The sequence below is a fragment of the Narcine bancroftii genome, chromosome 7 (assembly GCF_036971445.1).
Source record: "Narcine bancroftii isolate sNarBan1 chromosome 7, sNarBan1.hap1, whole genome shotgun sequence".
In the NCBI taxonomy this organism is placed as follows: domain Eukaryota; kingdom Metazoa; phylum Chordata; class Chondrichthyes; order Torpediniformes; family Narcinidae; genus Narcine; species Narcine bancroftii.
In genome coordinates, this window is record NC_091475.1 from 50,196,966 (window position 1) to 50,223,929 (window position 26,964).

The window sequence follows — 26,964 nt, forward strand, 5'->3', positions numbered from 1 at the left end:
ATGGCAGGGAAGACACTATTTCTATCAGGGACCTGGCATCCACTGGAACTGAGAGTCCATTGCCTCATGTGACCCATGAGTTCCAGAACTCTTTGCCATAACCTCCAATCAGGACTTCAGGAGATTCGATTCAGGAAAAAGAATCATCCCTGTCCGTTATAGAACCAGAGACCCTACTGTGCACTTTACCTTCCCTATGAGGGGACCAGGAGATCCAAGGAGCCCAAGGCCCACTCCTCCAGGATTTTCAGACCCCTGGATCATTTAAATCTGTAAATAATTGTATATATTTTGATTTTTTTTTCTTGCTGAATCTGTGTTCTCTGTCTTCATCCACAGACTCTAATGCTGCAGGAAAGGGTGAATGCAGTGAACTGAGATTCACTGGTGATGGGTTGTTTTGATGGCTGGCTCCTTCCCCAAGCTCCGCCTCCATCTACCCATATATAACCCAGGTTTCCTGCCTAAACCCTGAGCCCTACTGAAGACCATTATAAGACCCTACCCTTTGTTATAAGCTAATAAAAGCATGTGATCTCCTTCCAGATGTGAGAGCTTTTAATCACACCACACAGTATAAAGGTCATCTTGAAAATAGGCTCTTTACTTCCTGCATACATAGCACAGAATTCTTTCCAAATCTGCTCTCTGTCATCTTTCAGAAGTTTGGGGTTGGTATTTTCTCCTGTTCTTAAAAATCATTCTGTCAGAAACAGATCCAGTATTGGAAAGTTGGAATTTATTGTTTAATGTGTGGTTGAATAGAACTAATTTTTCCGTGAGACAAATGATCTATACTCTATTGTTTTTCCTTGAAAGAGGAAAGCCTAATTAATCAATTAAAGTGATTGTTGACTGTCTTACGCAAAATTTTATTCAAAAATTTCTAATTAACAACACAATAACCGTTTAAAAAGACAAAGGATTAAAATCTACCATATTTATCAGACACTTTGCAATTTAATTGCAAAAGCTTGCCAATATAATTTGATTTAACCAAGAGAATAACCCAAAACTGAATTTGATTTCATCTAATACTTTTACCTTGTTTTAAAAGGAATCAAATTCCCTTTAGCAAATCAAAATGTGGTATGGGTGGAAAAAATTATTTTTCATTTTTAAAAACATTTTAAGATATCTTTTCTGCTCATCCTTCTGTCTCTCTATTATGTGTGCAAGACACATTTTAATCTATATGTTTCATCTATTTTATCTCTCAGTTTTTGTCCTTACAGGCAAGAACAGATTGAAATTAACATTCATTATGATTAGTAATGAATGCAAAAATCTGGCAAGAACAGAACTGACAGCTCGCCAAGAAAACAATCATCAAATCAGAGGACAACTTGTGAGAGGAGAGTACTGAGTTGGAAAAGTTTAGAAGCAGGAGTGCTATAAATGGGCAGGGTAGCAAAATCATACCAATTGGAGAAGAATGTTCTGCTTTCAGAGTTGAAAGTTCAGATTTATTGTCAGAATACAGACATAACATCACATACAATCCTGAGATTCTTTCCCTGCACGCTCGTCTACTTATCGGTCGTGCAAAAAAACTGTACTCGAGAAAAGAGACATAGACAAAAGAGAAAAATATAAACAAAGAGAGAAATGTATCCAACTGTGCAATACAGAAAATAAATAGACAAAAATTAAAAATGTGCAAAGTCAGAGTCCTTAAATGAGTCTCTGATTGAGTCTGTTGTTGAGGAGTCTGATGGTGGAGGGGGAGCCAATGTTCCTGAACCTGATGGTATGATGACAGCAGTGAGAACAGAGCGTGTGCTGTGTGGTGTGGAGTCTTGATGATTGCTGTTGCTCTCCGACAGCAGCATTCCCTGCAGATGTTCTCAAAAGAGGGGAAGGTTTTGCCTGCGACATCCATTACTTTTTGTAGGGCTTTCCACTCCAGTGACCCCATACCAGGCTGTGTTGCAGCCAGTCAGCACACTTTCCACGTCACATCTGAAGAAGTGTGCAAAGGTTTTCGATATCATACCAAACCTCATCAAACTTCTGAGTAAGTAGGGGCACTGATGTGCTTTCTTCATGATAACATTTGTGCATTGGGTCCAGGAAAGCTCTTGAGATAGTGACTCAATTTTCTCACCCTTTCCACATTTGATTCCTCCAATAATCACTGGATCTTACACCTCTGGTTTTACCTCCCTGAAGTCAACAATCAGCTCTTTGGTTTTGCTGACATTGAGTGTGAGGTTATTGTTAGTACACCATTCAGCCAAATGTTCAATCTCCCTGCTGTATGCTAACTCATCGCCTCTTTTTATACAATCCACTACCATGGTATCATCAGAAAATTTGTAGATGGTATTAATGTAGCACCAAGCAACATAGACATAGGCGTAAAGCAAATAGAGCATGAGGCTAAGAACTCAGCCATGTGGTCCTCTGGTACTGATGGAAATTGAAGAGGTGATGTTCTGACCAATCTTCTCTAATTGTGGTCTGGAGTGATCCAATTACACAGTGGGGTATTGAGGCTCAGGTCTTGGAGTTCACTGATCAGTTTTCAGGGGATGATGGTGTTGAATGCCAAACTGTTGTTGATAAAGAGCATCTTGATGTATGCATCCTTGCTGTCCAGGTGTTCCAGAGATTTGTGTAGAGCCAGTGAGTTGGCATCTGCCATAGATCTCTGGTAGGCAAATTGGAATGGATCCATGCCGCTACTCAGACAGGAGCTGATATGCTCTCAAAACACTTCATCATCGTGGATGAGTGCCACTGGTCAGTAATCATTTATGCATGTTAACACACTCTTCATTGCACAGGTACAGATGGGTACCATGCCCTGCCAGAGTGAGAAGATGAAGATATCTGTGAATATATTGGCATGATGGTCAGCACAGGTTTTCAGTACTCAGTCAGGTACTCTGTCTGAACCGGATGTTTTCCTTGGATTCAATCTCCTGAAGGCAGCCTGCAAGTCAACTTTGGATACTGATTGTGGAGCATCATCAGGTGACATGGGGATGCTCAGTTGTTCCTCCTTGTTCTGATGGTCAAATTGGGTGTAGAAGGAATTGAGTTCATCTGGGAGTGAAGCTTTGCTTTCTCCAACTGCACTGGATTTGGGTTTGTAGTAGATCAGAATCAGAACTTATTGTCATGAACAATTCTTTAAATTTGTTGTTTTGCAGCAGCGTCAAAGAGCAAACATTCATATAAAGCACCTTACACAAAATAAATAAAAATAGAGCATGAAAAATCAAAGTTAGCCAGTGTCTTGGGTTAATTGATCATTCAGGAATCTGATGGGAGAGGGGAAGAAGCTGTCCTTGCACCGCTGAGAGCTTGTCTTCAGACTCCTGTACCTTTTCCCTGATGGTACCAGAGTGAAGAGGGCATAGCCTGGGTGGTGGGGGTCCTTGACAATAGATGCTGCTTTCTTAAGACACTGCCTCTTGTAGATATCCTCAATGGAGTGAAGACTGATGCCTGTCATGTTGTAGGCTGTTAACAACCCTCTGGAGTTTTTTCTTGTCCTGAGCATTTCCACTTCCGTACCAGACAGTGATGCAACCAGCCACAATGCTCTCCACAGTACACCGGTAGAAGATTTTGAGTCTTCAGCGATATACCGAATCTCCTCAAACACCTCACAAAGTATAGACGCTGATGAGCTTTCTTCAAGATTGCATTGACATGGAGGCTCCAGACAGATCCTCAGAGATCTGACACTCAGGAATTTGTAGTTCTTGACCCACTCCACTACTGAGCCCTCAATGAGGCCTGGATCATCTCCTCCTGAAGTTCACAATCATCTCCTTGGTTTTGCTAATAATGAGTGCAAGGTTGTTGGCACGACACCACTCAATAGGCTGATCTATCTCCCTCCTGTATGCTTCCTCATTGCCATTTGTGATTCTGCCGATAGCCGTGGTGTCATTGGCAAATTTGTAGATAGCATTGGAATTGTGCCTGGCCACAATTGGTGTACAGTTTATGTCATTTAGGCACTGCAACAGCTGTTGGGTTTTCAATCTCATCTGGAATCTCCACTTCACCCAGGATTTGGCTTTCCCTAGGTCATACTTGCTCCTTGAGTTGTGATCTGGATCTCCAGACTTAAAAATGCCTGTGATCTTGCTCTCAGCAGGTTCTGGATTTCATTGTTTATCCAGGGCTTCTGGTTGGGAAAAACTGTGAACAATTTGGTGAGGACACTTGTTCTCAGCTGTTTTTGATAAAGTCTGTAATGGCCCTGGTGTAATCATTCAGATCTTCAGCTGAGTTCTTGAACACTGCCAATCCCTTGACTTGAGGCAGTTCTGTAACTTTTTTTTTTAATATAATTTTTTTAGACCATACATGTAGTAAAATACAAAATTAAAAATACAAATACAAAAGTAGACAAATTTATGTTGCATGATGGTTGTAACCCAAACCCTCCAAACCCCCCACCCACCCAAAAGACCCCCCCACAAAAAATGTGTGAACCTTTAATCGTTCTTGAGCCTGCTCTGACCATCTTCTTGAACCTCCCATGTCCTGATCTCTGGTGCATCTCTCTTTAGGCTCTGTCTGTATTCAGGGCGAAGGAGCGCAGTCAGGTAATCCGATTTGCCAAAATGCGGTCCCGGAAAAGAACGTTAGCTGTCCTTATCTTGGCATAGCGGTATCAAGTGTGTTAGGACCTCTGGTCCAGCAGGGTTTTCTTGAGACAGAGCTGGTTAAAGTCACTAACTATGATTTGTAGTGCATCAGGATGGGCCGTCTCTTGTTTAGTGGCCACATCCTGCAGCTCTGCAAGTGACTGTTTATAATTGGCAATGGGTGGAATCACTGTTGAGAACTCTCGGGGTAGATGGAAGAGTCGGCATTTGATGGAATTTTGCTCTAAGGTAGTGGAACAGGAGGTTAACATGATCCCAACTTCCTGGCACCAGCCAGTATTCACTAAAAAGCATACACTGCCCCCTTCCTCTTTGCCAGTCTGTGGATGGTATTACCCTGTGGTCAGATCGAGGCATCTAGTGTATTCTCTGTTACCCATGTATCGGTGCAGCAAACAACTGGGATTTGTCTCTCCTGCTTCATTCTGCAAATGATTAAATAACATTTCCTCCAAAACCATTAAAAATATAAAAATGCTGCCCTTTCATCAGAACTGGGGAAAGCTAGAGATTAAATGAACTTTCAGATGAAGGGAAATGCCAGCAAAAAAAAATGTTTCTGATAACGTGGAAAGCAGTTAAGATTTATTTGGAGAAACAAATAACGTTGCAAGGTAGAAGTGGGTGGCAAAAAAAAAAGATGGATGGAAGAGTGTAAATGGGAATAATATTTCATTCTGCCAGGATAAAAAAAATTGCTGAAACCAGAAAGTATCCTTTACTGAACTACCATTCTCACTTAGCAGTAACACAAGCCAGGAAAAATAGAAACATAATTAAATGTACTACGAGTTCTGAGCCATTGTCCAGAATTTTGATTCATAATTATCAGCCATCGAGCTTTGCCTATAGGATTAAAAGCAAACATGTAAAGGGGAAAATAAGCAAAAGAAAGTCACTCAGTCTTCTTTGCATTTAAATAGTGATACTTAAATGTTACTTCATTGAAATAGCTTTTTAAACACATCAGTAAACTTTCGTGGAGAGAAATTATTTGCAATTTCCACACTAAACCAGAGAACCAATTGCTGAAATTTGATTATAGGCAACTCATAACATACAACTGTACCGAGAAGTTCATTTTGGAAGATGATTTCCAATTTCTATAATCTGCCTCCATCAACTCAGTTTACCAGTAGAGTCCCTCAGCTTCCCAGAAAGTTTCATTGCTATCCTGTGGCAAGGAATTTCATCCATCAGCACGACACAACATTGACCTCATTTGTACCCCTCCATTCTAACTGCATAACTATTTCATTTCCACTATGCAATACTCCTCAACACTATTTGTTTTTCATTCCTCCTCCTGATCTTCAGTTGTTCAGCAGACGAACAGATAGGAAGCCCACCAGCCTGCAGAAGTCAGGTGCAATCTTTTTGTATAATTTGCTACAAAATTATTATAGTGGCACTCTTTTATTCATCATACTTCTCTCTCAACACCCCCCCCCCCACCTCCAATCCTGACAAAGAATCCCCCATTATACGGGACAATTAAGATTTTTCTTCCTGAACACTCCTGGTGTATTTTATAGATTTTGAGCTGCTGATCACAAAAATCACTTAAAACTTTCCTACCACATACCTTTTTTAGATGTAACCTATTTTCATGATTTACTGTCATAAGTCTACTAGCATATTGCCCACAAAACAAGCTGTTTTGGTCAGTCTAAGCATGCTTGGGCATTCACTCAGTGCACATGCTATGCAAATGTCTTAGGCCCGAGCATGCTTACACAGGGTAGATGTAGGCAAGCTATAAAAGCAGCTCAAATATATATAGTATAGTGAGCGTACTTGACAAGAGCATTTATTGTCTTCAGGAAGATTCAATACAGCAGAAATGTCTTGTCAATGTTGCAATAGCTGCAAAACATTTTGCGACATTGGTGGCGAGTATACACTTAAGGCTCAAAGACACAGCATGACTGCTCCTATTAAGAAAACCTATGAGCTCTACTTCAGTTGTCAAATTGGTGACCAAGACTCACATTTGTTGTGCAAATGTTGAATTAAACGTGTTAAATTCAATAAAAGTTAATGTTTCTCCAACTTCTATAAGATACACCAAATCTGAAATTATCTTTGTGTTCAGCTTGAAGGTGTCTATCATAATCCCCCTTTTTTTTCTGGAAGCAAACCTTTTGAAAAAAAATTATTGTCTGGATATTATCTCGTGCTCACTCTTCGCCAAGCTCTGCCAAGATTGCTGAGATCAGGAGCTCCATCTGCTGGTTTGATCACTATGACTGCACCTTTTTATATTCCTCCTGTGTCTGAGGAAGGAACCTCCATCCACACAGTTCAGCAGAGATCAACAATGCAGTCAGGCAAGACCTGCAGTCTACTATACAGCCTATGACCAGTACTGCAGAGCTTCTCCTATAAACAGTGCAAATTCAGAGGACTTTATTCAATACTATTAATCACAACCCTCTTTTCAAAAACTGAGCCAGATAGCTCACTACTGCCCAACCATTCTACCATTAATAATGTCCCTCTCCTGAATACAAAACAGGTAAAATAATGGACCTGCCAATCCAGCTGAATGTCAGTGTGAGAACGTCAGAAGTGAACTAACCCAAGAATGGGTATATTCATCCCATAATTTTTTTTAATGGACAACCTTTCTATGGGAACTATTTTTTTAAAAATTCCGAGATAGAGAACCATAACAGGCTCTTCGGGCCACGAGCCCATGCCACTCAAATACACCAAAAATGTACAAACCCTAGAGGGTGCGAGGAAAGTGGATCACCTGAAAAAAAAACCATCCAAACACCGGGAGAATGTACAAACTCTGTGGATATAGTATCGGATTCGGACCCAGGTCGCTGGTGCTGTAACAGCGTTGCCAATCTACTTTTAGATCTTAAATCTAAATATTAGCAGGAACACTCAAAGTTCCAACTTAAACCAAAGCAGTAATAATTAAATGAGAAATTATCTGCTTTATTTCAATCTTTCAAGTATATTTAACATAAACCATAAATGGAAATTTCAATTTGTGAAGTTTTTTTAATCATAAAAGACATTTAAAAGAATAAAATAGAAATGATCCAATTCCCTATTAAGGATTGTCCACTACATACATTGAGGTTTGAGGCACTGATCTGTCTTCTTTTGAAATTTCAGTATTGATTTTGATAAGGTCAGCCATCTCAGTCTACTTCTTCGACATTTTCCACTCTGATGAAAAGCAGTGCAAACACATTTTTTTTTCTCCTGACCTTTATTGCCAAATCAGTGCCGAATACACTAGCTCAGAGAAAACAGAATCGTCTCATTCCAGTGACTGGAAACTGGATTCAAAGCGGATGGCTTTACATGGTTGGACGAACTCTTGTTTAATTGCAAACACAGGAAACAGACTGTCACATCGGACATTTGGGAAAGAATATTACACGCATTGCTTAAACGGCTTGGGGAAAGATTTATCAGCCAAGATCAAAAGCCATGGAATTTCCAAAAAGATCCAAATCAATAAGTGGAGCATGTTCATTCGAATCCGAGCCACATGGGACGCAGCTTGAGATTCAGTTGAGATGACATATTTGACAGATTCACAAATGGGACATTTAGACATGGAAAGAATTAGGGAAGCACTGAGCTTTGATTGAGACACGCCGTGGGCGATCTTTCCTGGCGGCTCAAATACCCCGAACAGGTGAGGTGGGAGAGAGATGGGTTAGCACTTGAGTGAACTGTCGCGGCTTCAGTTGTCGAATTGAAATGTGTGGCGACGTGGACGAGCGAGTCGAATGCGTGTGCTGACTGGAATATAAAGTTCAAACAAGATAGCCACTAATTAAAACAAAACGTTTCAGTACAACTGCGGCGTGTGGAACACGGCCGATCTTTATAAATAAGCTGATCAGGATTCTGATTTAACCCACTTTAAAAAACCCCGCGGCAGAGCTAGTCTGAAATGCAGTCCGCGTCCCAACGCGTTTAACGCTCAGGTCCGATGAATGTTGATCTCACCCAAGTTCCACCGACGTTGACAGTTTCCATTTCAAATTTCCAATGTTCTCAATGCTGTGGGAAGGAACTCGGCGTGGTTTTGGAAGCAAGGCGAAACACAAAAGCCCATTAAAGCTATTGGGTTTTTTTTGTCCCAACTTTGGCAAAAAAGCACACTGGAAGTGTGAGTCGGAGCTTTGCCGCCCATTCCATGCACTCACATTGCAGGTCGCGGGACTCGGTTCCCACTGTATTTCCGATCGCTTCCGAAAAACACAAAACAAAAAAGAAAAGCCACTGAAGTTACCGAAAAAGCGGGTCTGCGGTCACTGACGCGCGGCGCAGTGGACGCGGGGTGCCCAAGTCGGTCAATGAATACAAGTTGGAAGAAACTTACCGATCCTGAGGACTTGTTGAGAACTCTGCGAGGTCACGATCAATATGTACAGCAGGAACCCAAGTGCAGCCGTTCGGTCCCTCAACAACACGGTCAAGTCAGTGCACATGGTGGCTCCTCTCACCTTCGTGCTCTCTCTTAGCCTCTAAAAGAATCAAGTGACAACGCTTGTTGGGATCCAGCTCTCGGCGGCTCTCTCTCTCTCAATTCCATGGCAGGTTAGAGCGCTGAACACCCAGTCGAGCAGTCCCAGCCTTTCTCGAAGCCAGTCCCCTCCTTAATGCGCCAAACACATCACATTCGGTCAGAGACGGCTAAATTAAATCCACACGGACGGAGCTCGGCTCGCCTCTCCCGGACAGGGAGGTGGGCACAGGCCGTGAGACGCTGGATTCGAGCTGAGCGGGTTGGCGAATGACAGGAATCGGTAGCTGACTCCGCGAGTGTCTGCGAGACGGAGAAAGGCACACGGTGGGTGAGCACTCGTTTCGTCGCAGCGTCCAGGCTCACCAGCCTTCGACTCGCACAGCAGCAGTAGGAAGAAATCAGCCAGCGGGAGAGAGATAAATCCCCACCTCGCGTCTCGACCCCATACCCGATGGCGACGCGACGGCTTTCACATCTCCAGTCTATAATGGAGGTGTGAACTTTGCAGTAAGAACAGAGAATGTTGCAATGAATGGTTGTTTGTTAGTTTCTGATTTGGTCAAATTTTACAGCGCTCCTTACAAGTTCCCCAACAGAACTTCTTGGGGTCCTCGGGGTTCCTGCAGAAAGGGAACGGACTTCATTGTTCTTTGAACAAACTGGAGGAACCGAACATCCCCAATATTGCAAAAGCCTGCCCTGAAGTGGCGATGCTCCTCTTTCTCTCCTGCGAGCCCATGACAAACGCCTCTTCATTTCCAATTTCACGGGGTTGGGCAGAATGAGTTCACTCTGGGGTGCGTATGGTGAAGATGGCAAGTCGGAATAAACAGGAGGCTAAAGACGGATAGAAAGAGCTTCTTCCCCTCTGCCATCAAATTTCTGAATGGACACGACCTCACTCTCTCTTCTTTTGCACTAATTTGCGTTTTAAAATGTACTTTATAGGAATTTTGCATCTGTAATCCTGCTGCAAAACAATGAAGTTGTGACGTGATCATGGCAATAAATTATCATTCTGAATTCTAGAATTATGGAGCTTTGCACCACTGAGTTGGGGGGTCAGATTTCAAAACATCGTCCTGATGTTCGATTATCAAAGAGTGTGAACCAGTCTAACTTGCTTCTTCCTGGTTTGGACTGGAATAGAAATACAGAAATAATCAAAAGCAGCAGATGCTGGAATCTTGAGCCGAAATCATTGCTGGAAGAACTCAGAGGATTTGACAGCATCCTGGGGTAGAAATGGTCAGTCAACATTTCAGGTCTGGACCCTTTATCAAGACTAAGATACAACAGTGAATGGTCAAAGAAGGTGTGGGAGTGGAGCAGGGATGTTCAAGTGTAGTTGGGCTGTGGAAGAGACAGGTAGAGGGAGAAGCCATTGATGGGGGAAGAGTAAGGGGAAAAAGAAAAACAAGAATAAAATGAAGACCTGGAGTAGGTAAAGAAGAGATGGAAATAGTGGAATAGTGGTTACCTCAATTCAGAAAAATTAATGTTCGTGCTTTTGTGTTTACTACTGTCCATGTCAAATATAAAACAGAAGAGTACAGTCTCTTTGGCCCATGATGTTGTGCCCACTTACATAAACCTACTCCAAGTTCAATCTAACCCTTCCCTCCCTCACAGTCCATACTCCCTCCATTGTTTACATCCATTAGCCTTTCTAAGAGTCTTCTGAGTACATTCCAGACATCTACCACTTTCCATGTAAAAATAACTACCTTTCAGCAGGGACAGCTCCCTCTGGAATTCCCTCACCCCTTCCCGCTAATCACTTCCTAGGCACCTACCCCTGTGATTGCAGGAAGTGCTACACTTGCACCCACACTTCCTCCCCTCAGCACCATTCGAGGTCCTAAACAGTTCTTCCAAAGTGAAGCAACACCTAACGTGTGAATCTGTAGGGGTCATCTATTAAATCTGGTTGTTGCAGACTGGGAGATCATTTTGTTGAGCACTGTCACTCTGTCCGCTACAATAATAGGGACCTCCCAGTGGCCAACCCTTTTAATTCGACACAACATTGCCACACTGATATGTCTATCCATGGCCTCATGCACTGCCAAACTGAGGCTACTCACAAAATGTTAATAAAAAGTGCTGGAGAAGCTCACACAATGCTGGAGAAGCTCAGCAGGTCAGTGTCCTTTATGTAGCAAAGGCAAAGTACAGAACTGACATATCGGGATTGAGCTCTTCATCAAAGTATGAGAAAATGCCAGCAAACATCCAAACAAAAAAATGAGGTGGGGGGCAAGGCAGAAGATGATAGGTGGAGAAAGGAGGGAGGGGACAGCAGAAATGAGGGGGAAAGGGGATGGTGGGGCTGTGTGGGTGAAAGAACTAGAAGAACAAGAAAGGGGAGGAGGGGAAAGAAAAGGTAGATAGGTTCAATGGACAGCAGTAAAATCAATGAAAATCAGGTGTCGTTTCTCCAATGGTGGTCAGGATGGGACTGTACATAAGGCCATGGACAGACACATGAGCACAGGACTGTGACCCTGAATTAAAATGGTTGGCCACTGGGAGGTTTCTGTGATTGCGAACAGAGAAGAGGTGCTGATCGAAACGATCTCCCAGTCTGTGACTGGTCTCTCCAATGTAGAGAAGGCCACAAAGGATGAACCGGATGCAGTAAATAAAACTTCGATGTAAAAATGAAGTGTCGCTTCACGTGAAAGGCCTGTTTGGGGCCCCGGACCGTGGTGAGGGAGGAAGTGTGGGCGTAGGTGTTGCACCTCCTGCAGCCACAGGGGAAGGTGCTGGGGGTGCAATAGGTGGGGAAGAATGAGTGCATGAGGGAATCACTGAGGAAGCAGTCCTTGTGGAAGGTTGAGAGGGGAGGAGAGGGAAAAATGTGTCTAGTGGTGGGATCCTGTAGTCAGTGCCAGAAATTCTGGCAGATAATGTATTGGACACGGAGGCTGGTGGGGTGGTAGGTGAGAATGAGGGGGATTCCATGTATGTTGTGTCTGGGGGCAGACAGGGCCAGGGCAGATGAGTGGGAGATGGAGGAGATGCAGGTGAAGGCCAAGTTGATAGTGGTTGAGGGGGAAACCACATTTGTGGAAGAAGGCAGACATTTCAGCCTGAAACATCAGTTATATATCTTTGCCTTTGCTACATAAAGGACAGTATTTGACCTACTGAGCTTCTCCAGCATTTTGTGCTTTTACTTCAATCACAGTGTCTACGGAATTTTAAGACGGCATTAACATCAACCTCCAGTTTCCACTAAACACCGCCCCCAAGTCTTTCTCCTTCCCTATCCCTGTTTCCATTTCCCAACCTTTTCCCTCACAATTTAGAGAGTACCCTCCTCGTCCAATCACCTCTCACCATTTTTCCCCTCCCACCCATATCCACCTATAACCTCTGTTAGCCTGTATTCCTCCCCTGTCCTTTCTTCCATCTTCTCCTCTCCTCTACCCACCATTTCATTCAGGCGCCTTCCTGCTTTTTGCTAATACCTTGATAAAGGTCTCAGGACTAAAATAGTTACCCTTTACTTTCTCTAGATGCTGTGCGACATACTGAGTTTCTCTATCACTTTTGTGTCTTTCACTGAATTCACGGCATCTGCAGACTTTCTTGTTTAACACCAGTGCACCATATTGTTTCATCAGATATGTTATATATTTAACAGATGTGCAGTGGAGTACAAATCTATACCTCAGTCTCTTCAAATTATATGAGGTTTGCAGATAGAACAGGGAACAGTAATTTTTCTGATGTTTTTATTATAATTCTTTTGTAATTTCTGAAAATGTATCCTCATGGTAAGCCGGTCTGTATTTTCAGTAACAATGGAATTACATTTGACATTAAAAATTGAAAAGCTTCAATGATGCAAGTACTTTAACGTGCTGTGCTTATTGTGCATGATTAAAACTTTAATTTTCATTCTTAAAGAATATGGAGAGAGTTCAATTCTTTACTTGGGATGTCAAATGTTCATGCTAATTCATACCATTTATGTGACTGGTGAATGCTAGTGAAATTTGTCGGAAATTTAAGAATAATTTAAGATTGACAAAAGATGTTCAATTTTGGATGCAACTTCACATGGCCAATTATGGAAATTAAAGACAAGAACAAGATGAAAATCCTAAATTTCCAAACTCTATTCTAGAATGATATTGATAAGTAGTTAACAAAATCATATTGTACCTCTCATTTTTCATATGACCTTTGAGAAATAGACAGAGATCATCATAAACTGTTGGAGATAGCACAGGATAAAATTTATTTAAATAGCACTTTCTTGTTTTGAGTTGCAGGTCCCTGTCGGTGTGCAATTTTGACCATAATGTTTTAATATTTAAGTTAAACACACAGCACAGTAACAGGCCATTTTGCCCCATGAGCTCATGCTGCTCAATTACACCCAATTGACCTACAGCCTCAGTATGTTTAGAATGTGGGAGGAAACCAGAGCCCCCAGGAAAAAGTGAAGCAACACAGACACGAGGGGGACATACAAACTCATTACAGACAGTGTGAGATTTGAACCCAGTCCTAACCACAGGCACAGTAAAGGCATTGCACTAATCCCTATGCCAACCATGCAATTTATGTTCATCACTTTAATGGGTACTTTGTGGAACTCGCAAGACTGAATTTCATGCTTCCATGTCGATTGTGTGCACATGCCTAGAAACACAAAGCTTGCTTAGGAGTGATGTCAATCGTGGCAGAATGTTCACTTGAGATAAGTTATTTCAAATTTGCCTCAGGTAAACAAATAATATTTGGTGTGGGTCAAGAACAAGAAATTCAGTCTAACCAATTAGTATAATTCCCACACCTGCATTATTTAAGAAGATCATTAATTATTAACAAGTTAGTTGTGGAGATAGGGAAGAGTTTGTAGTATCTACTAGACTTGTCTTTGTAGTATCTACTAGACTTGTCTTTGTAGTATCTACTAGACTTGTCTTTGTAGTATCTACTAGACTTGTCTTTGAAATTTCCAGAGTTCATTTGAGAGGAACGGTTTTTACAGAGAGGGTAATAGGTATATGCCAGAAGAAGTTGCAGAGGTTGGTATAATTGTAATGCTTAAAGGATATTTAGATATGTACCTGGATAGGATAGGGCTACAGGTGGGCATATGGGATTAGCTTGGGTACACATGGTTGGCATAGACAGGATGGGCTGAAGGACCCATTTCTGAACTGTAAAACCCAAAGATTATATATTTGTTTAATTATGAGATGAAGGATATGATATTTTTGGTTAAATACAAGGGCTTCTTGCATGATCAAAAAGAAGAGAGGGTTCAAATTCGAGAACCCCTTGCTGGAGAAGGTTAAAGTGAAGTAAAGACAGGAAGGCACATTGATAAGAAAATTCTAAGAGCAGCTCCAACTGAAACTATACCTAAACACTCAAATTTAATAATGTGTTGATGGAGATTTTCCTCCAATCATTTTAGATCAGTACTGGACTTTATTCAATACTCTGCTTAAGATTGCAGTGGTCCTGGACCTAGCTATCACAGCTAATATTAAAGCCTGTCATGTGCCATGCTCTGCAGTTAGCAGCTCACCACTACATCTACCCTCACAAAACCTCTCTTCTTAAGATACCAGTCTGTAGTCTCTACCATATCTCAAAGACACTTCCAACAATTTTAGTTATGATGGGAAATAGCAAGTTTTCACTATGCCACATAAGTACCTATCAATGGCCATAAGCAGGAGGAGGTAAGCTGACAGCTTTGTCTTGATATTGAAGAGGATTACCATGAGAAGGAAAATTAGATAGAGACATCATCCTTTTCCGTAATTTGTGATTCACTTCTCAACCCCATAATTCTTGAAACAATTTCTTCAAAATAATTTAAACCGGAGCTGCAATTTTGATTCCTTGCCACCTTGTTCTACAAGAGAGATAGAGGAAAATGTATTTCTCCCATGTGCTGCTGTGATGTTCCTGGCAATGCTGTAAAGTTAGAAGTTTTGTGTAATGTATGTGGAAAAATACGAGTTCTGGGGTACTGTTAGGTGGGAATGTTGATTGATGGAAATTGATGTGAGATGTGATCATCCCGGTAGTGAATGTCGATTGATACAGTTGTTAGAACTCTCATGTTTATTGCGATTAACAGTGTAAGGGCATTATGTTTCATTTGGCATTGAGGCAAATGTCTAGGGGCCTCGTGCATTGACCTCCAAAGCAGACTTCTCTCATTCACTCTTTATTTTTAATAGCTACAGTTTTTTCTTGAGTGGGATTTTGTGGGCTCTCCTGGAGAAATAGCTGGTCTCTTCATCTCTCTCTCCCCACTCTTTCCAAAAAATTCTCTCCAGCTTGAACTGAAACATTCAACATACAAATATAAAATGAAACTGTGACGACCCCATGGAACTGAAGAAATAACCTCAGCACCCTCACTTCAAGTATGAGTAAATTGAAATCAGATTTCATACTTATTGTGAGAGTAGATAGATGACATCACATACAACCTTGAGATTCTTTTTCCTGCGGGCAAGGCAGAATTACCACTTATTGATAGGGCAAAAAAAAAATTGTACACAACGTACAAGCAAATAAAGACATTTCAACACTCTGACTTTGCAATAGAAAAAGGGGAAAAATCAATAAAGTGCAAAAGTAAGAGCCCTTAAATGAGTCTCTGATTGAGTTTGTTGTGAGGAGTCTGATGGTGGAGGGGTAGCGGCTGTTCCTGATCCTGATGATGTGAGCCTTGTGCCACCTAGACCTCTTCCATGATGGTAGCAGTGAGAACAGAGTGTGTGCTGGGCGGTGTGGATCCTTGATGATTGTTGCTGCTCTCTGATGACAGCATTCCCTCTAAATGTTCTCAATGGTGGGAGGGTTTTGCCTAAGATGTCTTGGGCTGTGACCACTACCTTTCAAGGTATCAACTTTTCAAAGTCAGATTTAAATGAAGAGACAAAAAGATTGGAGATGAGTTTTTGCTTAATACATCCAGACAGAAATGACAGTAATTCCAACAACACAAATAACTTCCAAAGCTGTGCCCTGCAGAAACAATTGTGGAGGTGATATTGTTAGAAAATTGAGAAAATTCAAGAGATTCTAAATGATTGTTAGACTATTTATACATACTACAGAAAAAAAGTGACTGCGTAGCCTCAAAACATTTTATAATGACCTAAAATGGAGAGGATGTCTCGAATGGAAATGCATTGACCAAAACTAAAGAAATAAGTCATATTATTAAATTTGAGAGAGATAAATCTCAGAAAGACCCATTTTGTCTCATTGGGACTCTTTTCTATCTGATTAATCTCATTTCTTTGCTTATTCCTGAAAGACCTATTTTTTAATCCAATATGACACTCTTCTCATCCTGTCAGATGCCAGTTTGTGTTCAGCAAGATCTACTAAACTGAAGGGAATCTTTGGCTAGTCCACTACTACTTGTATTGACCACTGTACATTGAGAAAGAATTTTTCAACAAATGCCATAAAATCTTTCATGGGCACTTAATAGACATGCAGGGTTAATCCAAAATTAATGTGGGCTGCACATTTGGCATAGAGGTTAGCACAACATTGTTACAGCAGCAGCGATCAGGACCAGAGTCATTTGTTCTCCCCGTGTCTGCATGGAATTTCCCTGGGAGCTCTGGTTTCCTCCACCATTTAAAATGTACTGGGGGTTGTCAGTTAATTGGGTGGAATTGGATAGCACGGGCTCGTGGGCTGAAACCATGCTGCACGTCTAAATTTAAATTTAATTCTTAAATATTAAATTTACTTTTTATTCTTACTCTTAGACAATTTAAAATATATATATCTCTTTGGAATTATGCATCTGTGAGAGGTCATCAAAAACTTTTATTTGTTTGAGGACAATCATGTTAGAAAATAAAAATCTAACCAAGACAAAATCTTTTGGACCAGAATAATAATGGGAAAAGTGAGTAATGCGCAGAATTTACTTTCTTAAGACAGGATGGTTATCCCAAAATATCCCATTGTTCAGCAGATAGATTAAATCAGCTGCATGGACAGATGAAAAAAGAATTACAAAAGTACTAATTTAAAATAACTTCTGTGGGAGCATGACACCACCATCATTGCACAATCTATAACAGCTTCTACTCTCCATAATGGTCCAGCCATTCTAGAACTTGGTTTGTTTTCTATATTGCACTCATACTATGGACAATGATCCAATATATCAACAGTGCAGGTCATAGCAAAATACTTTTTTTGCCCCCCAATTTGAAAAAAAGTAATGAAATCATGCAGCCTGGAAAAAGGCACTTTGGGCCCTTGAGTCTATGCTGGCCATCAGGCACCATTTACATTAATCCAACACAAATTCCATTTTATTCTCTTTGCATTAACATTGAATCCCAGAGATTCTGTCATCTACCTGCATGTTAAGAGCAATTTACAGTGACTAATTAATCTTTCTTTTTTTTTTCCTTTTTCAATCTTTTTATTATTATTATAATTTATAAACACATACAGTTCAAAGAGATATAAAAAAAATACATAGTAAGTAATGAATTAATACAGAGATATTAAACAATAATATTACAGAATAAAAATATATCATAAAAAAAAAATTTTGATCAGTTTAGGGTGTGAACTATCTCTAAAAAAAAAGATATAATTAATAACAATATATGAAAAAAGAGAAAAAAAACCCCAAAAAAGAAGAAAAAACAAATCTGAATTAAAAAAAACTTTAAAAAAAACTAAAAAAAACCCTACAGATATAGCTAAACCACGCCGATCACTCCGATCTCATCTTACAGCCCAATTATCATACATAATCATAGAAAGAAAACAGAGCCAGATCAACTCACCACAAATGAAAATATTGAATAAATGGTCGCCAGGTTAACTCAAACTTAGAAGGGGATTCATAGACAGAGTTTCTAATTTTCTCTAAATTTAAACATAGTATAGTTTGGGTAAACCATTGGAAAACAGTGGGAGGATTTACCTCTTTCCAATTTAATAGTATAGATCTTCTAGCCATTAGTGTAAGAAAAGCAATCATACGATCCGCAGGAAGAGATAAATAAGTCAAATCTATCATAGGTAATCCAAAAATTGCAGTAATGGGATGTGGTTGTAAATCAATATTCAAAACAGTAGATATAATGGAAAAAATTTCCTTCCAATAATTCTGTAAAGAGGGACAGGACCAAAACATATGTGTAAGGGAAGCTTCGCTTTTATTCTCATATCGATCCTATATGTGATAAATGTCAATTGGAAATAGCTTCCCTGACTAATTAATCTAACATCCCAAATTACAATCTTTCTAAAAGACATTGTCATAATTTTCACAAACGCCTACCAATAATTTTATTGCACGACCAAACGGGAGAGCATACAATCCCTGTGAGAAGACAATGCAATTTAATGCAAACTTAAAAGGTCCCCACAATGCTTTCAGTTAGATACAACCATCTTTGCTGCAGCTGGATGGAGCAGAGGCGACAATTCAGCATCAGTCATTTAGCAATTTTTAAATTAAATTTTGGAATTAGGGCATCACTTGCAAGGTAAGCATTTATTGTCCAACCTTAATTGCCATTGAGAGGATTGTGCTGAGTTATCTTCTTGAACCATTGCAGTCCTTGTGGTGAAGGAACTCCCATAGTATTGCATGATTTAGACCCAGCATTGATGGGTCTATGATCAGTGCAATATTCCCAAGTCAGAATTGTGTGCATTTGGAGGAGAATATGCAAGTAGTAACATTTCCATGCACCTGTTTCTCCCCTCCTTCCTTGTGGAATGGTCACAAGTTTGTGAGATGAAAATAGGGTGGTTTGGGTGATGAACTACAGTATATTTTGTTAAACAAGAAAGTCTGCAAACACCGGGACTGTAGTTCAAGACATAAAAGTGCTGGAGAAACTCAGCAGGTCAGCAACATCCATAGGAAGCAAAGATATAAGGCCTGAATCCTTCATCAAGGTATGAACAGAAAACAGGCAGACATCTGAATAAAAATGTCAGGGAAGGAGAGAAGAAGGGGCAGGCGGATGACCACGGGAAAGAGGTCTGAGCTGGAGAGGGTTGGAGGGAAAAGAGAAAAAAAAAGCTGAGAAATGATGGGGTAGTGGGTAGATCTTTGAATGAAGAGAGAAGGGGGAGGGGACATGGAGGAAATGAGACAGAGGGTTAGGGAGAGACTCAGGTGAGGGGTTTAACAGAAACTGGAAAAGTCAATGTTAATGTTGCCTGGATGGAAAATGTCCAGACAGAATATTAGGTGTTATTTCTCCAATTTGCAGGTGGCCTCAGTTTCGCAATACACGATGCAATGGACAGATTAGTTGGCGTGGGAATGCAGTGTGGAATTTAAATGGGAGGTTCCCATTATTGCAGCGAACAAAGTGAAGGTGTTTAATGAAATGATTTTGCAGTCTGCATCCAATGTAGAGGAGGCCACAACAGGAGCAGCAGATGCAGTAGATGCACAAATGAAGTGTTACTTCACTTGGAAGGACTGTTTGGGGGACCCTGAATGGTGGTGAGGGAGGAGGTGTGAGCATGTGTTGCATTTTTTGGGTCACAGGGGTAGGTACTGAGGGAGCAATGTGGGAAGGGATAAGTGGATGAGGGAGTCACAGTGGGAGCGGTCCCTGAGGAAAATGGAGATAGGAGGACAGGGGTAGAGGTGTCTGGCAGTGGGATCAGATTGCAGGTGATGGAAATGGCAGAATATGTTGGCTGTGGAGGCTGGTGTGATGGTAGGTGAGGACAAGGGAAATCCTGTCTTTGTTATGTTACACGGAAGTTCTGGTGAAATTCAACAGGCCACACAGCGTCCATCACAAAAAAAGTGCCGGAGAAACTCAGCAGGTCATGCAGATTCTTCTGTATTTTTTGTACAGGTTACATATACTTTTCAGGCATAATATGCTGGTGGCAATGAGCATGAATATTTAGGGTGGCAGATGAATTGCCTGTCAAAGGAGCTGCTTTGTCCTGCATGATGTCAAGCTTCTTTAGACTTATTGGTGCTGTGGAGAATAATCCATCAAAACTCTAAGCACGTGGAGATTAATCCATCAAACTCCTTATCTGGACCTAATAAATGGTTGAAAGGATCTTGGGGTGTCAGGAGAAGAGTCATTCAGGACAGGATACTCTGTTTATGACCTATCCATTTAATCATATTATTTTCTTAGGAGAGTAATAGCAGAAGACTCTAGTAATGGTAACACCATTGACATATAAAATATGATTAGATTCCTGAACATTTGAAGATGGTCATTACTTAGCAAATCTGTGGTACACAGTGGCCACTTCTTCACTGGAAAAAACCAATTAGAGTCTAGGTGATATCCTTGAAGAGCAGCTGAGCTCAGATGCAGATATAACACTGAGATTCTGGTTGCCTGTTATTTTAATTCACTCACACCCTAACCTTTCTCGAGTTCAATTTCCAAGTTCAAGTTCATTGCTGAGGGTACCTAGGTGCAATGAGAAAGTTTGTTTTAGTGTTATGATAGTGATCATGGTTGCAATGCAACTAGCAATGCCTTAAGGATTTTAGCTCCCATTTGATTATATTGGCTGCCAGCAGGGGGCTGACACAGTATGCGAGATCTGTAATGGAGGCTTTCAGCCTCATGGCATGCCTCATGGTGCTGTTTACCACAACTTTAAAGTAAATAACCTTTTCCTTCATCCATGTGTTGTCTAATGACTCACATATATGAATACAAGATGAAACACGGTGTCAGAACTAAAATTTGTTGCAGATATTATTGGCAATGAGGGCATCAGACCAAATCCCAGAAAGGTGTCCGCCATTGGGAACATGCCAAGGCTGCAATCCAAAAAGGACATACAGAGGTTTAATGGAATGGTCAACAATATGGGTAAATTCATATCCAGCCTCTCAGAAGAGATGGCTCTATTGAGAAGACTAACAGAAAAGAACATTGAAAGGGAGAGGATTCATGAGCATGAAAAGTCAAGGAGTGAACTAAAACATCTGTTCACAGAGGAACCATTTCTGAGGTTTTACGACCCAGTGAGACCCATCAAGATATCATCAGATGCATCGCATAGTAGGCTTGGTGCAATTCTTCTGCAAAAATATGATGACAAGCAACCCATTGCTTATGCATCTTGCTCAATGACAGACACGGAGATGTGATAAACTCAAATTGAAAAGGAGCTGCTCAGCATCACATACGTCTGAAAAAAGATTTCATCAGTTTATGTCAGGACAAGCAATCAGTGTCGAGACTGACCATAAGCCCTTGACTGCATTGTTCCAAAAGCCATTAAATGAATGTCCACTTAGAATACAAAGAATGATGATTAGGCTGCAACACTATACACTGAATGTAGCATACACTCCGGGTAAACTAATGTACACAACAGACACGTTGTCTAGAGCTGTTGACATGAGAGAGCCCGTAAACACCAAAATGGATGAATCGAGAAGGCCTTCGTGGACATGATCACAAGTGTACTGCCCATATCAGATGCAAAAATGGAGCTCATAAAGTCAGAAACAAACAAAGATGAAACACTGAGACAACTGAGAAAAATCAACTTGGATGGATGGCCCAACATGAGGCAGGAGTGCTCACCTGACGTTGCAGAGTACTGGAACTGCAAGGTGGAACTTTCAGTGGTTGAAGACATCATCTACAAAGGAAGTACAATCCAAAGAGTCTGAGAAAAGGGATGCTAAAAAGGATCCACGGAGGACATCTCGGAATCGAAAAGTGTAAGAAAAGAGCACGAGAGGTGATGTACTGGCCAAGAATCAACAATGATATAACAAATAAAGTGTCAAACTGTACAATATGCCGGAAATATCAAGCAAGCAATCCTGCAGAACCACTAAAGCCACACCCAGCACCATACAGACCTTACCACAAGGTAGGCACTGACCTATTCAAATGTCAAGGGAAGGTCTATCTTGTAGTCACAGATTATTACTCCCCGTATCCAGAGGTGTGTAAACTGAACACCACCACTGCAGATGCTGTAATAACAGGTATGAAAGCCATATTCTCCAGACATGGCATGGCAAGTGAGGTTTTCACAGACAATGGATCCCAGTTTTGCAATTTAAAGTTCCAACAGTTTGCCAAAGAGTAGGATTTTGTACACACCATGTCAAGTCCTCATTTTCCACAGTCCAATGGCCTAGTGGAAAAATCGGTACAGACAGTGAAAAAACTGATGGGACATAGGGTAAGGTCAAACCTACCCATCCAGGAGAACCTCCTAAAAGCAAAAGAGGGGGAGAAAGTGAGGAATTTCAAAGAACAACAGAAAGTAAAAGTATTACTTTGACAGAGGAACAAAAAACCTACCAAAACTCTACACTGGTGACCAAGAAAGGGTAAAAGACAAAACAAACTTATGGACTCAGAAGGGAACTAGTCTTAGTGAAGTCCAACCAAGATTATACACCATTCAGAGAGATGAAAGTGCTGTTCTGTGAAGAAATCGTTGAGATCTTCAAATGGTACCAACCACAACAGATGGAAAGACGGACATTGTTGAACAACCTGAATACACAGCTGAGAAGACATCTTCTGAGGCAACAACTCAGATTCAAGGACAATCAATCAGGAGATTGTCAAGACATGTGAATCCTCCTAAGAGACTCATTGAGCAAATGTAAAGACTCCTGTTATAGAATGGAGCAGTGCTATCTTATTCACTCTTCAAGTTTTAGTGTATGTAAATGTGAACACACAAAACAAGTTTAAAAAATGTTAACAATGTTGATAATAATGAAAATGTAAGTTCTTGGTGTTAAAGTTAAAATTGCAGAGTTATACAAAGAAAACATGTTAGATAGAAGTAAGCTACTTTTGTTTTAAGAAAGGGAGATGGGATGATAGTGATCATGGTTGCAATGCAACTAGCAATGCCTTAAGGATTATAGCTCCTGTTTGATTAGACTTGGCTGCCAGCAGGGGACTGACAGAAAATGTGAGATCTGTAATAGAGGCTTGCAGTCTCATGGCAATACATCATCACCTCATTTCAGGGCACCATAATGTTTGGGACATTTAGCTTCACAGGTATTTGTGATTACTCAGATATGTTTAATTACTTCATTGGTACAGGTATAAGAGAGCTAGGGTTTATTCTAGCTTTTGATTAGCTCTGGAGTCTGCAGTTGCCATTTTTCAACATGAGGACCAGAGTTGTGCCAATGAAAATTAAAGAAGCCATTATGAGGCTGAAAAACTAGAATAAAGCAGTAAGAGTCATCGCTCAAACTTTAGGATGATCAAAATCACCAGTTTGGAACATCATTAAGAAGAAAGAGGGTACCAGTGAGCTCAGAAATTGCAATGGGACTGGATTCCAAGGAAGATCTCCACTACTGATGACAGAAGAATTCTCAACATAATGAAGAAAAATCCCCAAATGTATGTCCGACAGATGAGAAACACTCTTCAACAGAGAGGTGTGGATATGTTAATGACTACTGTCTGCAGAGACCTCATGAACAGAAATGCAAAACACTAGTTAGCCACAGAAACAGGATGACCACATTACAGTTTGCCAAGTAGTATTTAAAAGAGCCTGCAGAATTCCGGAAAAAAACGGTCTTGTGGACAGATGAGACCAAGTTTAACTTGTACAGAAGTGATGCCAAGAGCAAAGTGTGGAGGTGTAAGTGAACTGGCCAAGATCTAAAGCATACCACCTTTGCCAACGTTTGTATCTTTCAGGGTACCTCTGAAATACCTCTGTATTTCTGTTCATGAAGTCTTCTGCAGACAGAAGTCATTTGACATATCTACACCCTCCTCCTGAAAAGTATTTTTCATCTGTCGGGCATACATTTGGGGATTTTTCTTCATTCTGTCATAGCAGTGGAGATCTTCCTTGGAATTCCAGTCCCTTTGCAATTACTGAGCTCACCAGCAAGCTCTTTCTTCTTAATGATGTTCCATACTGGTGATTTTGATCATCCTAAGGTTTGGGTGATGTCTCTTTCTGTTGTATTCTTGTTTTTCAGCCTCATAATGGCTTCTTTAATTTTCATTGCCAAAATTCTGGTCCTGATGTTGAAAAGTGATAATGACAGACTCAAAATGTAATCGAAAGCTTTCGAAGCAAGTTCAGCTCTCTTACCTGGACCAATGAACCAATTAAAAATACCCAAGTAATCACCTACACTTATGAAGGCAAATGTCCCAAATATTATGGTGCTCTGAAATGAAGGGATTGCATGTAAAATACTGTAATTTCTACATGGTTAAACCAAAATGTATACAAATATTATCGAATAAAATCTGGAGTGTGCACTTTAATTACATGTGAATTGTTTGATTACAAATTTAAAATGGTGGAGCACAGGGGCAAATAAAGGGGGAAAAAAATGGTCTTTGTCCCAAACATTATGGAGGGCACTGTATGTTAACTCTTCTTAATCAATTGCATTACTCCTTTGGAATATACCCTCAAAATTCTCTTAGGATTCTTGAACTGAAATCAAGTGGTCGACATGAACTTTACTGAAACTTGCACTATCCTTTACAGAATAATTCTTGGAATTGAATATCTCTCTGATACACTATTTTCTCATCTCCAACCTAGGAGGTGATCTTGGCACATATCATATAATCTGAACCTTCCCTCTTTTATCACAATATTTTCTTTGCTTCGATCACCTTTCTTCTACCTTTGGTTTCTGATTTGGATGCCCCAGAATTAGATGTCCACAGTCATCTCTGCATCAACACTTCTGCAAAAGTATATTTGCATGGGGATAGGAATTGATAAAGTTCAGAAAAAATTCTACTTGGTTATGATTAGAGCAAGATATCATCCACCTTGCATGATATGCTTTTCTTTATTGCCTCTTTCTTTGTATTGACTGATATTTTAGCTTCCCTGTTTAAGGCTGAATGATAAAAAGAGATTTGATATTTAATTTCATGAACTACTCATACTGAAATCAAAGACCATTATTTGATACAATCTCAATGGATGGACTGTGTGTCAGGAAAATGGATTTGTGTTCATCTATACAGCACTCAATGTTGGTGTATATTTTATCTATTTTAAATTGCTATCAAATGCCAGGAGGCAGTTCACCCATTCCTAGAATAATCCACAAGGAACCAGCATGCCGAACATTATATGGCCTCATGAATAATTTCCACAATTCATTGGTGCTCTCAATGACTGTGAAATTCAGTCTTTATAACCAAGGACTTGCTTGTAAGCTCTTGCAGATCTTTGTTCATGATAGTGAACAGAGAAAGGAAAGTGTTTGCTTTTGTTTTAACAATGGGAAAAGTCTTTGAACGAATTTCAACCAACCAACTAGCTGGAGTGTTCACAGACATTTTTAACTTCTCATTGTGGCAGTCAGAGGTTCCCTCTGCTTTGAAAAGGAAAATGTATGTATCATGGTCAATGTGGTTAATGGTGTGAAAAATAAAAAATTTTTAAAAAAGGGCATCAATCATTCCAGTTCCCAAGATGAGTCGTGTGAGCTGTCCAGTATTTACATGTACCTAGGCAAAGATCTGGACCCACTGTAATTCGCCTATTGTCACAATCATTCCACAGCAGATGCAATATTAATGGCTCCCCATTCAGCTCTGGATCGCCTCGAAAAAAACAATTCATACATGTGGCTGCTCTTCATCGACTATAGCTTGGCCTTCAATACCATTATTCCCTCAGTGCTGGTCAAGAAGCTACAAACTCTAGGTCTCTGTACCCCTCTCTGCAACTGGATCCTTGACTTTTCCATCAGAAGACCAGTCAGTACAAATTGGAAACAATGTTCCCTCTTCACTGATTATCAAGGATGCATGCTTTAGCCCTCTACTCATTATACACAATGACACCACAGTTGTCAGCAGAATGACAAAAGGCAATCAGGAAGTGTACAGGAGGAAAATTGAACGGTGTAATGAAAACAAACTTATGCTCAACATCAGCAAAACGAAGGATATGATTTGTGGACTTCAGGAGGAGGTCAGAGATACACAACCCTGACCTCATCGAGGGCTCAGTAGTGGAGATGGTCAAGAACTTCAAATTCCTGGGTGTCAACATCTTTGAAGATTTGTCCTGAAGCCTCCATGTTGGTGCAATCACAAAGAAGGCTTGCCAGTAGCTATACTGAGGAAATGTGGTATGTCAAAGACGTTGATAAACTTCAACAGGTGTACCATGGAGAGCATTCTGGCTTGATGCATCACTATCTGGTATGGAGGTACCAAATCTCAGGTCAGGAAAAAACTCTATAGGGTGGTTAACTCAGCCTGTGACACCACCCTTCACTCCATCGAGAACATCTACAAGAGTCAGTGTCTTAATAAGCAGCCTCTATCCTCAAAGACCCCCACTCCCTAGGCCATGCCCTCTTTACTCTGCTACCATTGGGGGAAAAGGCACAGGAGCCTAAAGACGAGCTCTCAGTGGCACAAGGACTTCTTCTCCATTGACATCAGATTCCAGAATAATCAATGAACCAAAGATTCTGCCTTACTTTTCGTGCACTAATTTGTATTTTTTTAATTTATTGTTGTAAAAATGTTTTATAAAAAGTTTGCGCTAAGATCCTACTGAAAAACATCATGATTTGTTCATGACAATAAATTCTGATTCTGATTGCTGCAGTGTGATTTGTATCCAAGGATGTGAACAAAAAAACCTGACGTAATATTGAACCACATCAGGGTAAGATCAAAATTCAATGATAATCTTGGGTTTTCTAGAATTGATAATTGTCCAAATCTTCTTCTTGACGGTTTAAAAACACTTCACTATAAGCAAATTTGATTTTACTCTTCTTGACCTGAATATTATGCTCATGAAGTCTTATAA

General features: G+C 40.5%; 1 protein-coding gene across 5 annotated transcripts in view; it reads right to left on the minus strand.

Moving 5' to 3' along the window:
- Positions 1-26,964, minus strand: part of LOC138738900 (glutamate receptor ionotropic, kainate 1) — a 477,930-nt gene that overhangs the window by 367,773 nt on the left and 83,193 nt on the right. For 4 of the 5 annotated variants that reach the window (XM_069890070.1, XM_069890066.1, XM_069890067.1 and 1 more), the window contains exon 1: positions 8,995-10,043. The exons of the other annotated variant lie outside the window; for it this stretch is intronic. In XM_069890070.1, coding sequence (XP_069746171.1) covers positions 8,995-9,103 — 109 coding nt within the window. In that variant the 5' untranslated portion in view covers positions 9,104-10,043. Of the gene's footprint in view, positions 1-8,994; positions 10,044-26,964 lie in introns of those variants that run through there. 5 annotated transcript variants of the gene reach the window in all.